Source organism: Fringilla coelebs, assembly GCF_963513975.1.
Source record: "Fringilla coelebs genome assembly, chromosome: 3".
In the NCBI taxonomy this organism is placed as follows: Eukaryota; Metazoa; Chordata; class Aves; order Passeriformes; family Fringillidae; genus Fringilla; species Fringilla coelebs.
In genome coordinates this window covers 59,222,977-59,242,191 of record NC_140030.1, presented here as the reverse complement: position 1 = coordinate 59,242,191, position 19,215 = coordinate 59,222,977, and the positions used below count along the sequence as shown (strand labels likewise).

The 19,215-nt window shown below is 38.6% G+C and overlaps 1 protein-coding gene across 7 annotated transcripts in view; it reads left to right on the top strand.

Annotated features, from left to right (window-relative positions):
• Nucleotides 1-19,215, top strand: part of SYNE1 (spectrin repeat containing nuclear envelope protein 1) — a 278,124-nt gene that overhangs the window by 179,882 nt on the left and 79,027 nt on the right. For 2 of the 7 annotated variants that reach the window (XM_084201516.1, XM_084201520.1), the window contains exons 17-24: nt 258-401; nt 3,824-4,018; nt 9,647-9,814; nt 10,558-10,719; nt 11,825-12,019; nt 14,960-15,133; nt 16,933-17,124; nt 17,711-17,758. In XM_084201516.1, coding sequence (XP_084057642.1) covers nt 258-401; nt 3,824-4,018; nt 9,647-9,814; nt 10,558-10,719; nt 11,825-12,019; nt 14,960-15,133; nt 16,933-17,124; nt 17,711-17,758 — 1,278 coding nt within the window. Of the gene's footprint in view, nt 1-257; nt 402-3,823; nt 4,019-5,053; nt 5,195-9,646; nt 9,815-10,557; nt 10,720-11,824; nt 12,020-14,959; nt 15,134-16,932; nt 17,125-17,710; nt 17,759-19,215 lie in introns of all 7 variants that reach the window. The other 5 variants (XM_084201522.1, XM_084201519.1, XM_084201521.1 and 2 more) reach the window with 4 other exon arrangements.

Here is a 19,215-nt window from a genome sequence, read left to right as displayed (position 1 = left end):
AAGTTACAGCACCTTACATCAGAAATCTAAAATATCATGTTATGTGGACTGCAGGCTTGGGAGGTATTTAAATAAATGAAACCATTCAAATCATTGCAATTCACAATATTTATGAATAGATATTTTCCTGACTATACTCCTCCTTTGCTTATCAAGATGTGAGTGCCAGATACTTCATGAGGGAGGTCTGTCATGCTTAGACTAAGTGAAAATTAATTTTCATGTAGACACTCAATCTTTTTTTTTTCCTTCTCTAGGAAGCAGTGGTTCAGTATGAGCAATATGAGCAAGAAATGAAACATTTGCAGCAGATGATCGAGAGCGCCCATCGCGAGATCCAAGACAAGCCAATAGCAACCAGCAACATCCAGGAGCTGCAGGTCCAGATTTCACGTAATGAGGTATGGGACCCAAAATGCATCCAAACATTGGGCTCAATGGCAGCTCACTGACACAGACAACTTTTCATAAGCAATAGTCACAAGATAGCTGAGTTGCTTTGCAGATTTTCTAAAGGCTATTTGAGTGGACAGACTTAATCCCAGAGACGGAGCTCCTGCTATTGGTACAACGGGGATAATTAATTTCTTTATTCAGTTAGATATATCCTATCCTATCAGACAACATTATGATAAACAAGAGCATTGCATAATTAAGGGGCAGTTGACATTAAAACTTGATTGAAGAGTGTCCCAGAAGTCAAAGTTCAGCAGTTGGTCAGTTAATCACAACTAGTTTGGTAATCCATGTGTACATATGTATATCTTAAAGAACTTCTACATATACACATGTATATCCTAAAGTACTTGCTCATTTTCATCCCAGTCACATTGTTTAAAGAATACCAAGAGACTTGAATCAAAGGAAACCCATGATAGATTTGGAGGAAAACTGCACCATTCACTCCAAAGGTTTCTTTAAAATCTTTGTGGGGAAGATTTGCTCTGGCGTTGCAGGTCCTGCCCACAAACTCATGGATTGACAGCTGTTAAGTAAATCACAATAGTCTCTGTGCAGCCTTCTTGCTGTGCTGGCTTGAGAGCTCCTCCTGAGCCCCTTTCACCTCCACCTGTGTGTTGTGAAATTCCTAGGACAGAAAATGCACCACTGAGCTCTGTGTGCCACTTCTGGCACCAGATGGCACAATTTCTTTTCCTTTGAATTAAAGCTATCCCTCCTGGTGTGCAATACAGCCTAATGTTACATGTGTTGCTCATTCTCTATCCAGTTGTGACAAGTTTTATTTAGTATAAATTCAAGAGCAGTTTGTATATACAAGCATTTTTGGTTTTCTTAGCTTTGAATTGATAATGCTACTATTCTCTATTCAAATATTCTGGAAGAGCAAATGCAGGAGAGAGTGACCAGTGATTCAGGGTAATATTGCTGGAGGAAGGAATAATGCTGGAGGCAGGAAGGAATTAAAAATGGGGCAACTTGAAGTTTCATGTACATTTGAGCAAGTTTAGTAGGTAGGAGTGGTCCTGAACATCTGCAGGAACACAGCACCTTTCTGATAATGCACATTTTAGGATCAGCCAGAACAGACAGACTTCATATGTGCAAGCTTTACACATTTCAGGGGTAAGGGAATTTTTGGGGTAAGCAATTTTTTTTTTTTTTCATTTTTGGCTCATGTTTTCTTTGCTAAATACCTGTGAAAAAGCATAACATGAAGTGAATGTTCTGAACCACATATTATTAGATTACTTTAAAAGTCAAGTCTGTCAAGATGTTTGTTAGGTGTATTGTTAATTTAAGAAAATATCAGTTACCACATCCTCTGTTAAAGGCTGAGTGTAAAAGATCATAAGGGGACTTTTGTATTAGCTATATTTAGAATTAAAATAAGAGGAAGGAAAACGTAGAAGGAAATAACATCTTGATTTTTGGGAAGCTTGTATTAGTATGAATGTATGTAAGTAGATACCATGTCTACTGCCCCTTGTTTCTTTACAATTTCAGAAAAGAATGTAGGCAAGTATCTACATAATTGAGAATTATTTTAATAGAAAATACAGTACCTCATGGGACATTGCTTTTATAAGATGCTTTATTATTTTTAATTTTCTTTTTCAATCACATTTTTGCTTACTCTTCCTTGTTTTCCATTGAAAGAGGCATTTTACTCAGTGCATTGGAAATTAATACTACAAATGTCACTGCACTTGGTAATGTGAGGGAATAGAGTATCCTGAATGACAGTAATTTTCTACTGAGGCTCAGATATGCCATTCATTGAGCATTTGTGATTAACTGGAATTTGCCAAAGAGCAAATAACTATTCAAGCTGCTAGCCATTGAATTTGTGGCTTGATTTGATTGCAGTTTGGTTTTCGACTGTTCTGCTTGGTGTTTTATAATCAAGACTTTTCTTACTCTTGAAGGAAAGCTTTGGAGCACCAAAGAGAGGCACTTTTGTTGCTAACATGACAGATGGTGACAAGGTGCCATTGAAAGTCAAGTAGTGAAGTGTCATCCCCAGTCTTTGAGCTGTTTCAGTTCCTAACTTGGCACTTTTGCAATGAGCGTTCTGCACTGTAATTTTGAAGAATTTTCTTACTGAAAATGTCATACAACCAAAAGAAATCTTCTAATATATCAGCCTGAAGCAGTTGCCTAACTTACTTTTGAAAAGATATTGTAATAATACATTATTATGCCTACTATATCTTGCAACTCCTACTGCTATTTTTTCTTGAAAACTTGTGGGTTTTGAAGAAGTAAAAGCAGATATAAAAATTCAGCAGAAATATATACTTGAAAATTTAGCAGGCAAGCTTATACAATGTTTTCACTTCTTAGATCAAAACTCTAACTTGTTACTGAGCATCTAGGGAGGCAGGAACAATAGCTTCAGCAGAAATATGAAACACTTCCACCATTTTTTATTTGAAGTATATTAATTGAAAGCTTTGAAACTGGATACTGAATGGGGCAACACTATATGGTAGGAGAGAAGACAAGACACTTTTGAATAGTCAAAAGGCTGTTCATTTTCATCTTTCTTGTCTAAAAATCTTAAGCTTTTGATGGTGTTTGGCCACATGAACAGACCATTTCCTAAGCATAAAACTCCAATAGTTTAAAATACAGTCTGCTTTATGCTAGTTTCCCTGTCTCTTTTTAAAGAAAGGTTAGTCCTGTGCAGCTCAACTTTCAACTCAGTAGACTTACACAAAACCAAAACGAGATTAAAATACAGCTTATCCAAACAGTGACAAAAAGAAATCCAGTCTGCATTTAATCTTATTATGTGACTGATTGTTCCTATCACTTTTGAGCCTGTTACACCCTGTGAGTTATTGTTTGGACAATTCATTCTTTCTGGCGAGAGCTGAATGAGGCATTTTTTGCAGTTGTGGCCACTACATGACCTCATTTCCCAGGCACGCACTGTGCGGGGGTGCTTCGTGTTCCTCAGATAAATGCAAGTAGATGGGGGGCGGGGGGAAATAGGTCAGGGAGAGGGAGAGACGCTCCCCTTCGCTGCAGCGTGCAGCTCACAGAGGTGGGCTCAGGTTCGGGCAGGATGCGAACGTGAGGCGTCCGTCCGTCGGTCCGTCCGTCCCTCCCTGCGCTCTGCGGTGCGGCGCGCACGGAGCCTCGGGCGGCCGCCGCTCCTCGGCGCGGTGTCGCAGCGCGGCCGGACGCGCCGGGCCGGGTCCCTCGGCTGGCGACATCCTGCTCGTCAGCAGCGCTGTCATGGCATTGGCGGCGCTGGGAGGAGACAGCTTCGCTTCGCCGCGGAAGCTGAAATGCTGCCGGTCTTGTGGCCCTTCCCGGCTGCATCAGCACTAGGGGGGAAAAAATGTTTTCTCAGGAGCTGGCTCAGAAGATCAAAGGATACCAGGAGCAAATTGCTTCTTTGAATTCCAAGTGCAAGATGCTGACGATGAAGGCGAAACATGCCACCATGCTGCTGACAGTGACAGAAGTGGAGGGGCTGTCCGAGGGAATGGAGGAGCTGGATTCAGACCTGCTCCCAGCACACCCCACTCATCCCTCGGTGGTTATGGTAAGCAATGCTTTGGTCACTGTACTCATTATCTGAGCTGCTTCCTCTTGCATCATTACAACACCCCTGTGCAGCAAATTGCCACAGCTCACATTCTACCTTTTGAAATGGCTGTAGTGTGGCAAAGCAAACAAGTTGCAGCTTCCCTTTACTGTATTTTGCTTTATATGCGTTCTCAAAACTTGTTGATTAAGGCTGAAGTTATTTAACAGACGAATACGTGAAATTTGTGAGCAGTAATATGCAAATATTATTCTTTTAATTTTGTAGCTGTCAGCATGCAAGAACAAATGCTAAGAAATTGATGAGTTGCAGGAATAAAATTAAACCAGAATAAATATGATTTCATTAGATATTGCAGTGCCTAGGCTTTTCCCACGTTAAAATGTTGATGTGATAATTGACAGAATGCTGCTGTATTCTCAGATAAGTGTACTGGAAATGAAAGCTGTCTTAAGTACTGCCATAGGCCTAATGTTTGACTTTGCTTTTGTATGTTTCTAACTGGGTCTCATTCTAAACATTCTGCTGATGTTACTGGGATTTTTGTCTGAGTGTCAGACTTCAGGATTTATCCTTCTATAGCACCATTGGGGAAGGAAGGGGATTACATTTGGATACCGGGTTGTGTGTATTTTATATTTCAAGTCTGTTCCTTCTTGTTCCAACCAGACCTGGATACTGAGACAAATAGTCCAGTATTCTGTAGCTCTCCATAGTATTTCTGTATGCAGCAGAGATTGTGTTAGAAGATGTTTAGGCAAACCTGAATTTGTTATTATTGAGTTGCTTGCTCTACATCGTCTTTTAAAATCCATTAGGGTACAGGGGAGCATTTTCATACTGAAGTATGACAAGTAAATGAGACTATTTATTCAACAGATTTCTAAACTGGTAAATGTAGGAGCATGAAGCATGACTAATTAATGTTGTGGTAATTCTGGCCATGTGTTGTTTTGATCTCAGTCTAAGTCAAGCCTCGGCTGAGGTAACTGATTTTCTTCCTGTGCTCTGGGGTTGCTTTTCCTGTGGCAGATGACTGCTGGTCGCTGTCACACACTGCTCTCCCCTGTCACTGAGGAGTCTGGGGAGGAGGGAACCAACAGTGAGATTTCTTCTCCACCTGCCTGTCGCTCTCCCTCACCTGTGGCTAATACAGATGCTTCTGTTAACCAGGTACCTCTCTCTTGGCATTCATTCAGCTTTTATCTCAGACATACATGGTTCCATTCCACAGGTGGTTTATTTAATCCTCTGAAATAATGTTTAGCTATAGCTCCAAGGAACTGAGGCTTAACCTCTTACCAAACTGAACCTTCAGGTTCTGGTTCAAAATGGATACAGGTATTGAAATTGTATAAATCCAGTGTTACAGCTATTGATTATTTTTTAAAATAAATTTTAAGTGACAATTGCAATGTCACCAGTGTTTTCTATTTATAACATAATTTTTATTTTCTCAGTAGTACTCAATGGAATCTTGCATCCTGAGAAAAAAAGCCTTTTTGTACTCCCCATAATGAAACATCGCATTATGTCCATATCCATCTATCTTACTGTACCATTGCCATTTTGGCACTGAAATCACAGCCTGGTATCTTCTACTTAATATCATTTCAGTTATTAACTTTCATGTGGGTTTTTTTTCATGTATTGTTAATTTCTGTGGCAGTCTATTTTAAGCACCAGTGAAATAACAGATGTTAGATTTCAAATCAAAACTGAGGGCTCTTGCACTTCTCGTAGGAGCAAGTGTATATCAGTATTGATTAAAATGTAAACATTAAGCCAGCACATAGAGCATCACGCACATGAAGTCACACATAAAATGTTATGCTTTAGAAGTTTAGAAGTGAGCATTAGAAGCCATCACCACCTCACTGAATTTATCATGTTCTGGATTTTGTGGTTGATTGGTTGGTTTCGCATTTGTGACTGCTTCCAAAATTGACCACTGCAGATTTGAAGGTTAGAATGTGTTGTGTTGAACTGCTGAGTAGAATTAAACAAGTTTGGTCATTGCTTATTGATTCCTTCTGCTAAGGAATATGCATTTCAGAAACGCATATGGTGTTATAGAAGTTGCTAAATACAATACATAAGAAAAAATTTTTAATATAAGATAGTAAGAGTGACAAAATCAGCAATGGCATACTAAAAAAAGTTGTATAATGCACAAGAAGGATTTTTTCTAGTTTTCTATCATTTTAGATAATCAGAAAATTCTCTGTGAAGTTGACTTACAGTAGAAAGGCATTTATATATTTCAACATAGAAGTCTTATGACACCATTAATTAATGAAGGAGTTAAAGGACCAAAAGCAGCTTGCTTCCTAATCAATAAAGCTAATGTCAGTTCTTTTCTCTGAAAATGTAAAACGAGTCAAACAGCTCCAGTCACTCAGACAATAAGGCAAATACAGTGAACGTGCTGTTGCACCATGAGTTGACACCAAAATACAAGTTTTAGAATAAGTGATATATACTAGGGCAAAATCGAAAAATGTTATGTCTTTCATTTAGCAGAAGATTTTTGAGAGAGATAAAGTTGATGCTGTTATAACAATCTTAAAAACTTAGAGCTGGAGTTTTCTTCAGTGTGGTTAATGTTGAAATGAACTGCATGTATTAAACAACCAGCGGAAGGACGTTCCAAAATGCAGTGGTTTACTTACAAAATTCTTAGTTTCACACTCACATGACATTAAGACTAAAGAAGCTATGAAACTGCCAGTGCTGGTCATCATGAATGCCCAGGGAGACTTCAGGAGAAAAGATTGGTTAAAAAACAATATCCTAGACATTAGTGAACTAGGAGCTCAAATGTAAGTTAGAAACATTTTGTATTTTACAGCAAATCAGCAAAATAAATTTGGAAATATTTTGTTCTAAAAAGTAGCCAGAGTTAAGAACTAATTTCTCACAGGAAGATCACCTCCTGACTACCAGAAAACAATGTGAGCATCAACTCTAGAAAATGAAGAATAACATTCAATAATAGTCTTTGGAAAAAAACCATTAAACTCTTCTGAAGAGACAGTTGGGGAAGGAAAGGTTGTTTTAAGACTGCTTTTTAATTCATCCTGAATAACTCTCTATAGTGTTTCATCAGTTTCCTAGCATCTCTTAATGGTGAAACATAGCTAGTCTGAATTCAGACATCTACACACTTTATTTACATTTCTAACAAGTAATGAAAATATAAAACAAGTGCCTACTGCTTGTTAGTGAAATAATGAGGATATGTATTGAAATAGATTAAAACAAAACCAGAAATACAAGAAAGTGACAATTCTAGCCCTACCAGAAGTTAATTTTTTTTTTTCTGAAACTCCCGCAAAAACAGCGGGGTGGGAGCTATAAAGGCATTAATTTTGGAAACACTGAGGAATTTCATAATATATAAAATATTATGTTAGCAGTCCTGAAATGTAGATAATTTTGATGTTTAGCAAAGTCAGACACTTTGTCTGTGCTGCAGTACTGAATGAGAATCCTTTGAGGCTAAATCTCCTTTCGTTTACCCAAAGATGTAATTGTTTAAAATTTGACATGCTTTTTAAAACTTAGTTTCCTGAAACACAGTGCAGAGCAGTTGAAGTGGGAAAGCTGAAGTGTTGGCACAATGCCCTATAGGCCACAGCTGATCCTGTGATTTTAGTCTTATCCACTGGGTCACTGTTAAATGCTTTTCTATCTCCTTGTACACAGCCTGCTTAAGGATTCTTTCTCTTTCCCTTACAAACACCGTCTAGGTTGCACCAGCCCTTGTTACATATCTTAAAAAATCTAAACACACCCTTTTGCCACTGCATCTAACAGCAAAACTTGATTACTGTTCATTGGCTACTTTTCATAAGAACATGGGATATTAGGGCCTTTATAGGGGCAACAGAATATTTTAGTTGCATGAACATCTGGATTCCTGCTATCCTGATGTGAAAGCTTCGCCAGAGAGAAGCTGCCATGTTGTATACTCCAGAAAGCAGTTGGAATGATGGGGAAAGGGATTGCTTTTCCCTCTCTGTGAAAACAAGCCCTTAATTCTGAAAAGTATATTAAGAGGTCACAGAAGCATTGGTCTTGAGAGGGGACTGGCAAAGGGCTGGAGAGTAGCTGCAGACAAGGTAAAATGAGAAGTTGCCTCCACTGGTGCAATTTTTCACCATTACTTGGAAAGATCACTTGTGGTCAGAGTGGAAAATGCTGAAATTGCAGTCCTGAGTGTTGTGCTAAGCTATTGCCTATCCCATGCTGGCTCCTGGACATTATAACAATTTCATAATTTAATTTTTTTAATTTCCCATTTATTGTCTTTGTAGAAGTACCTAATCATACACTTTTGGTCAGTTTTAGGGGAGTGATCTAGTTTCTGTGCTCTTCCAGAGCTTGTCTGGTTCTGTTCACATATGGTATTAGATAACATATTTGCATTTTGTTCCAAATTAGGATCCTTCTTACACTTTGAGCTCCAGTATCCCACAATTAGTCTTGTTTAGTACCTAACTTTTATACATCTATACAGAATCACAGAATGGTTGGGGTTGAAGGGACCTCCAGAGGTCATCTGGCCCAACACCCTTTGTCAAACTGGACCACGTACAGCACGTTGTCCAGGACTATATTGATTTTGTGTGTCTAAGGATGGAGACCCTGGACCTTCCCTGGGCAGCCTGTCCCAGTGCTCAGTCATCCTAACAGTAAAAAAGCCTTTCCTGGTATTCAGAGAGAATCTCCTGTGCTTCAGTTTGTGCCCATTGCCTCTGTTCCTGTCAGTAAGCACCACTGAGTCTGTTTTGCACCCTCCCTTGAGGCAGCATTTTTCACCTCCCAAATAATGTAGTGCTGTCACACATGATTTCAGTTTTAAATAATCCTTGTCATCAAGTCTGCTTTCCTGACCTAAGTATAGGTACTGTACTTGTTTCCTTAATTCTGCATTTTCTGTAGATGATTTCAGTTGTCATCTGCAACAGTTGAAGAAATCTCCATACACTAAGTATAGAATTTCTGGTGAGAAATAATTCTGCTCTGAATTTTCATTGGTGGTTTGAACATTTTCCCATTTCCTTAGCAATTTTGGTCCCTTTTCTGCATATCTTTTAGAAGTTAGTTGAGGCTCCCTGTTTGTTTGAAAGCTTACAATAAGCTGATGCTTCATACTCTTTCTTGCCTCATTTACCAGTCCTTCAGTATATTCCTTTTAGGTTCTTCTGCTGCTCTCTCTGTGATAGTGTTCATTAGGTTGGTATTTGCCACCTACAGTACCACAACCCTCTGCCTTTTGTGATGGGTTTTCCCCTGTGTGTAGTTGTAATGGTGCTGGAACAACACTCCCATTTATGGTGCTTCCCTTCCCAGACTTTCTGGGATTGTCCACAGGTGCCTTCTGCACCTCCTAGCTAATATGAACATGAAAAAAATGTGTCCAAAATTCTTGTCCTAGTGAAGGTCCAAAACATGCTCAGTCTGCTAATATTAAATATTGATTTACCTTGTTATTAAGAGGTTTCCTGGTGGTTTTGGCTTTGTGGGCTTTATTTTAATGGACATATGCATTGGGGCAGTACTGGAGGGATAGCATGCAGTATCTTTTTGAAAGTGCAATAATGTACTTCATGCTTGTAGGACATTGCTTATTACCAAGCCTTATCTGCTGAACAGTTGCAGACAGAAGCTGCCAAAATTCAACCCAGCACCTCAGCCACCCAGGAGTTTTATGAACCAGGCTTAGAATCATCTGCTAGTGCCAAATTGGATGATTTGCAGCGTTCGTGGGAAACACTGAAAAATGTGGTAAGTTTGCATTTGGAGACATCAAAATAGTTGGGTAGCTTGTAAGGAATAAAATTCAAATAGGTCGCTCATATAGTCTTCCCTGCAGTTTTGGCTTTCAAATGGTAACTTTAATTTTTAGTTGGGATATATTGTTTTTGTTCTTTGCCTGAAAGCCTCTGCAAGATGGACCTCCATTAATAAAAATAAGAGTCATTAAAGCTGATTGTTGGCTTCAGAAATATTGACTACTGACAGACTGTATTCTATACTCTAGTAGGGATATCCAATCATGCTGGATGAATAGCTAAAGAAGGCCCAGAATCCAGTTTCTCCAAATACTGAATCAACACATTTCTGTATAGTTTTGCAGCATAATCATTCAGTGATGTAGGAAAATGGTCAGAGTCTTGATCACATGCTAAAAAATTTCATTCCTTTCAGCACAGTAGTTGTTACGGGGTATTAGTAACTATGTGTCTAGCAAATAGTCCACATCCATGTTTGAGTGCATGAAATCCAAAAAAATGCATGAGAATGTGCATAGATTTTCCCTGCTTTATTCATGTCTATTTCTTTTAAGCAGCAAAACCTAGAATTTTACTGATGAAATTTTAAGTAAATAAATATTTTTAATATGGATATTTTGCTTTATAATTTATACTCTTGAAAACTTGTTGCAAGTTTTTTTGCTTTGGGTCTTAAGCCTAGGGACATATGAAGCAGACTAAGTGGCAGAATTTATACCTCCCGTTCTTCTTCAGATCAGTGAAAAGCAGCGCACACTCTATGAAGCTCTTGAGCGCCAACAGAAGTACCAGGACACACTCCAGTCTATATCCACGAAAATGGAGACCACTGAAATGAAACTAAATGAGAGTCTGGAACCAGCCAAAAGCCCAGAGAGCCAGATGGCAGAACATCAGGTAAAATCTTTTATGTGAGGAGGAAAGGACTGGGAGTGCACATTGCCTGCATATCTTTTGTTCTGTTTTTTAGACAGTAACCTTCCTCATGGCTGGATACCTCAAACATATGCATTTGTTGCTTGAACCTTCTCTGTTAACTGTATGTCTTGCCTTTCTAAAGGTGATGTGATGGGGATTCTTTTAATAAGGAGCCTTTTTGAAAGAAATAGACTAGATCATAAGAGTTTGTCCAGTTGAAATTTTCAGCAAAAGCTTTTGTCCAGTGGCAGCTATACATACTGTTCTTCAGCATAATTGCTGAAGAATATTTATGATGTTACCAAATTTACTAAAATCATAACCAATACTAATGCATCGTATATTGATCAAAATACATTTTTCACCTTGTTAAACAAAACATTTCAAAAACACACAAAAATTCCCTCACAAGGGAAGTCTCAAGAAATAATGATCTGAAAAATAAGGGAAGACTTTATTAAGTAAGGCATCTGATGTAGGTCTGAGTTGCAATCACCTAAGCCTTCTATCTGATGGCTTGAATCTGTCTGGTCTTTCCAGATTCAGAGATTTATTCCGTGGTGCAAAATAAGTTCCTACTTATTCTTATCCTATGAACCAGCTTTCAAGATACCTCCAAAAGGATGGTACCATGGAATAAATCTCTGAATGTTTACATCTATTGCTGGATGTTCTTTATCCAGTTAGAAAGTTTTAGGCTGGAAGCTGAAACATGCCCTTATTTTTCTCTCACAAACACACACTCACTTACTTGTTCATTATCTTCGCTGTGAATACTAAAATGCCCTACATTGGAAGAATGAATTTCCAATTTCCAAAATAATTCCTTGTGATATCTTTGAAATTCAAGATATGTAATTAAGTAACCAGATACATGATCCTAACTCAAGCCTCTAAAGGCAGGACTCGGTCCTTATGGAATACTGTCTCTGCCATACTGGTAGTGATAGTCTGCTCTACTCTGTGTTCCTGGTGCTCCTCGAGATGGTTGTCTTGAATTTTATATTTTCTGTCTCTCCTGAAATACGTCTTTCTTGCTGGTAAGTGAAGCAAATGCATTCTCTGCAAATTCATTTCTTAATAGGCTTTGATGGATGAGATTTTAATGTTGCAAGAAGAAATCAGTGAGCTTCAGACATCATTGGCCCAGGAGCTTGTTTCAGAACCACTGGATGTGGAAGGTGCTGATCAAATGGCACTGCAGTCCACCCTCACAGTCCTGGCAGAGCGAATGGCCACAATTCGAATGAAGGCTTCAGGCAAACGACAGCTATTAGAGGTACAAGAAAAAACATCACCAGTATTTTTAGTCACCATAAAAAAAAAAGTAATTTTCAGTTCTGCTTATTTCTCACAATTCCTTTCAGTAATAAATAACCATTCTTTTTTTAGTGAGACCCTCATCTTATTGCTAAGTGATAAGCAGCCAGAAAGAACTTGGAACACACAAATATTATATATGTTCTAAGTTTCTTCTGGCTTTATATAGCCATGTGGAAATATATATATACGCACACTCACACACACACACATATATATATATATGTGTGTGTGCGTGTGTGTGTGTATATATATATATTTGTGTGTGTGTGTGCATAAATGAGGTGCAGATATTAAAAGTCACATTGTCTACAATATACTTTTGAGGAATCATCTCTCCAAGCTTCTAGACAAGAGAGAAAGCTTAAACAATAAACAGCTCCTCTTCCAAATCTTTGTGTTGTCTACGCTCATCTTCCCAGTGATTTCCGCACAAACTTTTTTTCATGGAAGATGCACCCTTTTATTTCTTTGCCTACCAGCTTCACCAAAAATTCTTTAATACTGAGGGGATTTTTACAAGCCCTTTACAAATAGAAGTGTTGCTGCATATGTTACACAGGTGAGAACATGCAATCATGCTAAAGCTGGTTACAGTTTGGCTGCTTTGAACACTGCAGGGCAGCTTTATTTCTGTACTGTTAAGAACTGCAGCAGTGAATTCACAAACACAGCAACTACTGCCTTCCTATTTTCCATCATCAATTGATTCAGAGAAGCAGAGTGAGAATTGTCTGTGTGGATCTACGGTGTGGTGCTCAGTGACCTGCTGAGTTTAAACCAAGACACTGGATTACAGGAGAGTCTCAGGGTGCTTTGACTGCTTTAGTTCTGTCCAGTCACCTAGGACAGTGAACAGGTCATTAGAAAATATCTTTTTAGTTCTAAAATAACAAAGTAGTGCTAAGCTTTTCCTTCCCAGAAGAAAAATAGCTTTTAATTAAAAATGAAGGGTTGGGAGTAGAATAGGGTATCTAGCTGTTTATGGCTTGCACCCTATACAAGATCTAACAAACATCTGGGTAGCACTTAGGAAATGCTAACTAATAATTTCAAGATAAAGCATGAGTGGTATATTACTCTTAACTGTGGTCAGGATACTTTGACACTATACCACAAGTATTCCCTAATAATTGTGGCTAGGATATATATATGATATGTGGACAACATTCAGTAATTTAACCTGTGTACTTCCTAGCTCTGATTTCACAGATAAAATCTTTCAGGGAAGTAAATGTAGAAATGAAGATAAAATAGGTGATGAAAATATTTTGCTGGTGAGGGTGTGGACTGGTAATATTGTTCTTTCTCTGGACCTAATTCAAGTAATTAGCACTTGAGAACTGTTCAGGTCTGGATTATTTAAGAGATCTACCAACTATCATTACTCTTTAAATTGTTCTAAAAGCAATTTTTAATTTTTTTTAATTGAAATTGAGCATGCAAAAAAGCTGTGCAAACGCTTCTCTGTGTGATGAAGTTGCCCTGAACATTTGAGTCTGAATTTCCTTACGAAGTGTTGTAGGTTGACCCTGCTAGCAGCCAAACATCCACTCACTCCTCTCTCCTGAGATGGGTTAAAAATAGAAGGCAGACAAAAAGACTCATGGATCAAGATAATGACAGCTTAAACACAGGGTAAGGAAAAGCTGTGCATGCAAGCAGGGAATGAGGAACTTATTCTCTACTACCCAATCAGCAGGCAGATGTTTAGCTACTTTCCTGGAAAGCTCAGCATGTGTTTGGGAAGACAAACACCATAACCACAATGCCTCTCCCTCTGTTTGCCTGGGCTTTTATTGATGAGCATGATCTCATCTGGTGTGCAGTATCCCTTTGGTCAGTTCGGATTCGCTGTCCTGGCTGTCTCCTCTCCCAGCCTTTTGCCCACCCCCAGCCTATTGGCCTTTGTGAGGGGCAGATAGAAAGCCTTTATGCTGTGCTCAGCAGTAGCCATAACATTGCTGTGTTATCAGCACAGATTTAACCACAGCTGCACAGCACTGTACAGGCTGCAATGAAGTTAACTCCATCCCAGCCAGATCAAATACAATCTTTTCCCCTTGTTCCATAACGCACCATGCTTAGGTTTCACATTATCTGATACAACTAAGTATCCTCTGACCATCCTATTTGTTTTCTTATCCACAAAATCCTCTCTCCAGAGCTCAGTGTCTCTCTTGTATTGAGGAGCACAGAACTAGACACAGGTGTAGACTCACCAGTGTTAAGTAAGGGCCAGGATCATCTCCCTCATCCTGGTGAGAAGACTCCTAAAGCAGCTCCAGACACCACTGGCTTACTTTTGAACACTGTTGGGTCATGTTCAATCTGGAGTCCACCAGGACACCCCTTCTTCTCTTCTGCCAAGCTGCTTCCCATCTGCTTAGCCTCCAGCCTATACTTGGTGCAGGGGATTGCTCCCCTGCAGATACAGGGCTTCCCACTTTCCTTTCTTCCTGTCAGCTCATTTTTATAGCCTTTCAGGGTCCATCTAGATGGCAGAATAGCCCTCTGCCTCTTAGCCATTCCTCCCTTTTCTTCATGTGCATCTTTCTCCCTAAGCAAACAGTGCTGTACTAATTGAGCAAACTGAATCAATGTGTGGGGAAACCCATAGGAGAGCAGCAATAAGAGGCAGAAAAGACCTCACCTTTAGAAAGCTGTAACAGCAGAGTTCTGCTGGAGAAAGTACAAATAAAGTGGCTGAACTGAAACAGAATTTCAGTCATCAGAAAAACACACTCATCAGTTGAAAGAAATAATACTTAGTAAAAGTATGGTCATAATATAGCTTAGAAATCCTGCATAGGAGTGCAAAATAGAGAGGAACAGCTTTTTAGAAGTGACTGTTATGGTTTATTTCTCCTAAAAAGTAAAATATAATTTGTACCTCTAGGAAAAACTGAATGAGCAGCTGGAAGAACAGCGGCAGGAGCAGGCTCTGCAGAGGTACCGTTGTGAAGCTGATGAGCTTGACCACTGGCTGCTCAGTACCCGAGCAACGCTGGACACCACTCTGCTTCCTGCAGAAGAACCTATGGACATGGAAGCACAGCTGGTAGACTGTCAGGTAAAATATTAAGACAGTTTTTGAGTTGAATGAGCCAGCATATTTGTGGAGAAGTTTCTGAGCTCTTTAGCATCTTCTGTATGCTCAGCAAGCTTCCTCAAAGGTTTGTGAAACAAAATATAGCCTGTTCTTAATTTCTCATTAGAAATTGAAAACAGCACTTTAGAAAGCCCGTGTGAACGTAGCAGTAGGAAAGCAAAACGTCCTGACTGCAGGAAGATTTGAAGTTCCCTATTTTTCAGATGTAGTTATGTTCAGCTTTAAAGGCATTGTATTTGCTTCAGTTACTGGTTTTGCTCCCCTCAAGCTGATATTGTTGAACAGCTCACCTGACAGGTATGAAAACACCTGCAGTGTACTTTCCTGCAAGTCCTTTTCCAGCTGAAGAACATACTGGCACTAGCAGTGATAACTGGGATAGTGCTGTGTTTTCTTCAGGAACAATCCTTACATACATGCAAAAAAAAAAGGATAATCATCAGTATTTGCTGGTTTTATGGCTTGAAGATTAATCAACTCAGAATACCAAAACTGAGGAAAAACCTGTTGCTGCAATAAGAATTTTTGCAAATACTTTTATTAACAAGACTTAGATCCTTCATAACATCCAGGTTCTCAAATTATTTGGAGTTTTCTATTTTTAAATTATAGTTTAGAATTCTATGATCATTATAATTAAAATTACAAAAGATACAATAGGGAGATGAACAAAAGAACGCTTTTCTTATTAAAGAATTATGTTCTTAATTATTTTAGGCTAAATGAGAGTTAAGTTTCTTGCAAGTCTGAAGAATTTTCACTGACAATACTTCATCATTGGAATTTTCAGTCTGCTTAGTCTCAAGAGTCCTTTCATCACCTGTCCTTGAGAGCCCTTTGTTATATGTAGATAAACCCTGTGAACTTTAACAAAGCAGTATTTTTTTTAATACAGTGTGTAGGAAACAAAAAGAAAAGTTAACTTTGTGGAAGAGTGAATACTGCTTTTCTTTTACTGCTTTTCAAAACTTTAATGCAGTAAGTTTTATATAGTTTTTCCACTTTTTAGAAACTCTGGTGATCTTATTTTGCACATGTTCCTTCAGGAGAAATATTTCTAAATTCATACTTGACAGTTGCTATGGAAACAAAAGCATTTGATGTCAGGCTAGGTTTCTGAGCAAGACTTGTTTGAGCACTGAATCTGGGAAATCAAAATATCCACAATGTCTCTAATACATGAATGGTTAATGGAATGTCAGGGAAGTAGCTTTTGAGAATAAACATGCCAGAGATTTGTCACTTTAAGTCTCTCTTTAGACTAAAGAGGATTATACAGAAATCCTTAAGTCCGTCATGCACCAATCAGAAAGAGCAAATAGTGACAAGAGAAGCTTATCAACACAGCCAGAGCAACACATAGGAGGAGGCAGGAAGCACTTGACTACGTGTAAATGAAAGAAGAGGAAAGAAGTAGCTCTGGCTGCGTGCTTCATTTCTTGTCGTCAATGGATGTCAGTCTCGCTTCTTAGCCTTTACCTTTAATATGCAAATAAAGAACATCTCCTCTACAACAAATTATTTGTTTCAAGTAACTTTTTGATTTCCTATTTTGCAAAGGGTTGCAAACTGAAATGGCAAATACAAACATTTGCAAGCATATTCTAAAGAGCTCTGAATGGGACTGGAAGGCAAAGCAGTGCTAATCTGACTTTCTCTTAGTTTGGACACGGGTGAGGTAGGCCACAGGTCGTCTTGCCAGAAAACATCACAAGTGCTGGAAAATGTATGAATTCGGGTCTTTGTTTTTGCTGCTGCAGAACATGCTGGTTGAAATAGAGCAGAAGGTGGTAGCCTTGTCAGAGCTGTCTGTGCACAATGAGAACTTGCTTATGGAAGGGAAGGCTCACACCAAGGACGAGGCAGAGCAGCTGGCTGTGAAGCTCAGGACACTGAAGGGCAGCCTTCTGGAGCTGCAGAGGGTGCTCCACGACAAACAGATCAACATTCGGGTGAGTGGCTCCTTCCAGCTGTTCTCATGGGGGGCAGGGGTTTGGGGATTGCGTAGCAACTTCCTGCAACTGGGGAAAAAGAGTGAAAGTGTTACACTGGTTCAGTTTGAGTTATTCATATTTAGTTAGTAAATGGAATTATAGCGTCAAAATAAATAAGTGTCTAGAATGCTTTAGTTGATAATTTTCAAGTTAACATAGCTTTATGGTAAAGCTATCCTAACCTCAGTATCTTCACTGAAAGGACAGTAATAAAATAGATAGATGGTTAGCTTGGTCTGGATATGGTCTATTCCTGTTTCCAGTCTGCTAGATTGTGTATGGTCTGGGGCATGATTCCTCTCCCCAACCAAAGATCCTAAATATTTGCTTTTTCATGGTGTGCACAACACAGTGAACAGATAACATAAGGGAACATTTTTAATTATGGCTAATAGTTGGTGGCATCATTATACCAAATGCAATATTATATAAGCAAAAATTTATTTAACCTCAATCTTGCCCTAGGTTTCTCTTCCTAGCAGCTTTGGTCTGCTCATTGCCACTAATTCATTGTATTTAACAGTTGCTTTTGGTCATTCTTTAGGTCAAACTAGCATGTGGAGAACCGAATACATACAAGAAACCCAACCATGTAATGTGACTGACTGGTTTTGAATTTGCTTGCCCTGCTGTGACTCCCTCCCCCCCCTTTTCTTTTACTTCTTTTCTTGGCTTTGCTGTGCAAATTAAACATGATAAGCTTCAAAGATTTCTGGCTTGTAATGCAGATTAAAGTCTACTGAGACATTAGCTTGAAAAGTCACTTGATGTTCTAAGAACTATTTTTAGTCCAAAGCAACTACATAGCTTTAAAACTTCACATAATTTCAGAAAAATAGAGAAATAAAAAAGGATACCCCCCACAGGTATTTGTTCCTATCGCTTCTAAGATGAAGTAACTTCAATATTATTCTTGCTTATTAAACCTTATGACTAGGCAAATGAAAAGTTATCCACACCATGTGGGCACATAATACTTTGTTCTCATATATTACTTCACTTATATATTATGTGAAGTGAAAAGACATCACAAAGTTTTTTGCTAAATTTTAAAATATTTTAAAATGCAGTGATGTGATTCAGTTTACTTCTTAAAACAGATTTTTGAATAATCTTCTAAAATCTAAAGTAACAACAAAATAATTTCCAGATGTAGAATATGAATCATTTAAGATGGTACTTGAATGCAAGACTCAAGTTTCTTTATGCATTTCAAGTCTTTCTTTGAGTTCATCTACAGATCACATAAGAAAATAGATACAGGCAGTACAACATCTTCTAATCTTCATTGAGCAATTTTTTTCAGATGAGTTCTATAATGTCATTTTCCAGACACTGAGGGCTGAGGCCAAGAGCATCAGATGCCCCAAATTCTATCCCATGCCAGTATTAATCTTGAGAAACATTACAAGCTAACAACACTGTTGTTCATGCATGTAAAAAACCTCAGATTTTTACATGTCTCCAGATGTTCTGATAACCTCGTAATAGAGCAGCCTCCTTCCTAAAGAAGGAACCTCCGAAGTAGCCCTGGAAGAGTATTATAAAGACTGAGCTATATTTTCCTTAAAGCATGTTTCAGCCTGTTATCCCTGTGCACAGGGCTCTTTAGGAGTCAGTACAAGATTCTCTGACTTTCTTGGAACAACTTCCGTTTTCTTCTGATTTTAGTTAATGAATATAACTAGTGATACAGAAAAGGTGACTTGGAGACCAACTTCTTTATTCATAAAATAGTGAAACTAATCAGAAACATGCTGGAACAGGAGTGTTCCAGACCATACTATTTCCAAAGATAGCACTTTGAAACACACAAAATATTGTGTCTGTTATTGCTTATTCTCTGGCTTAGGGGCAATGAAACACAGACTCCTTAAAAACCAAAGAAGTAGAAGAGATTCTGCAGTAAAAAAGCTCAACAAAACAGAGAGTGTTTCTTTGCTTTTATTGCAAAGAATAATGTGTAGGGGAGGAACGACTCCAGTTTCACAAGAAAAAGTGTACCTCATATAAGTTCGTATAATTCTGAATTCCTTTGAAAGATCGATT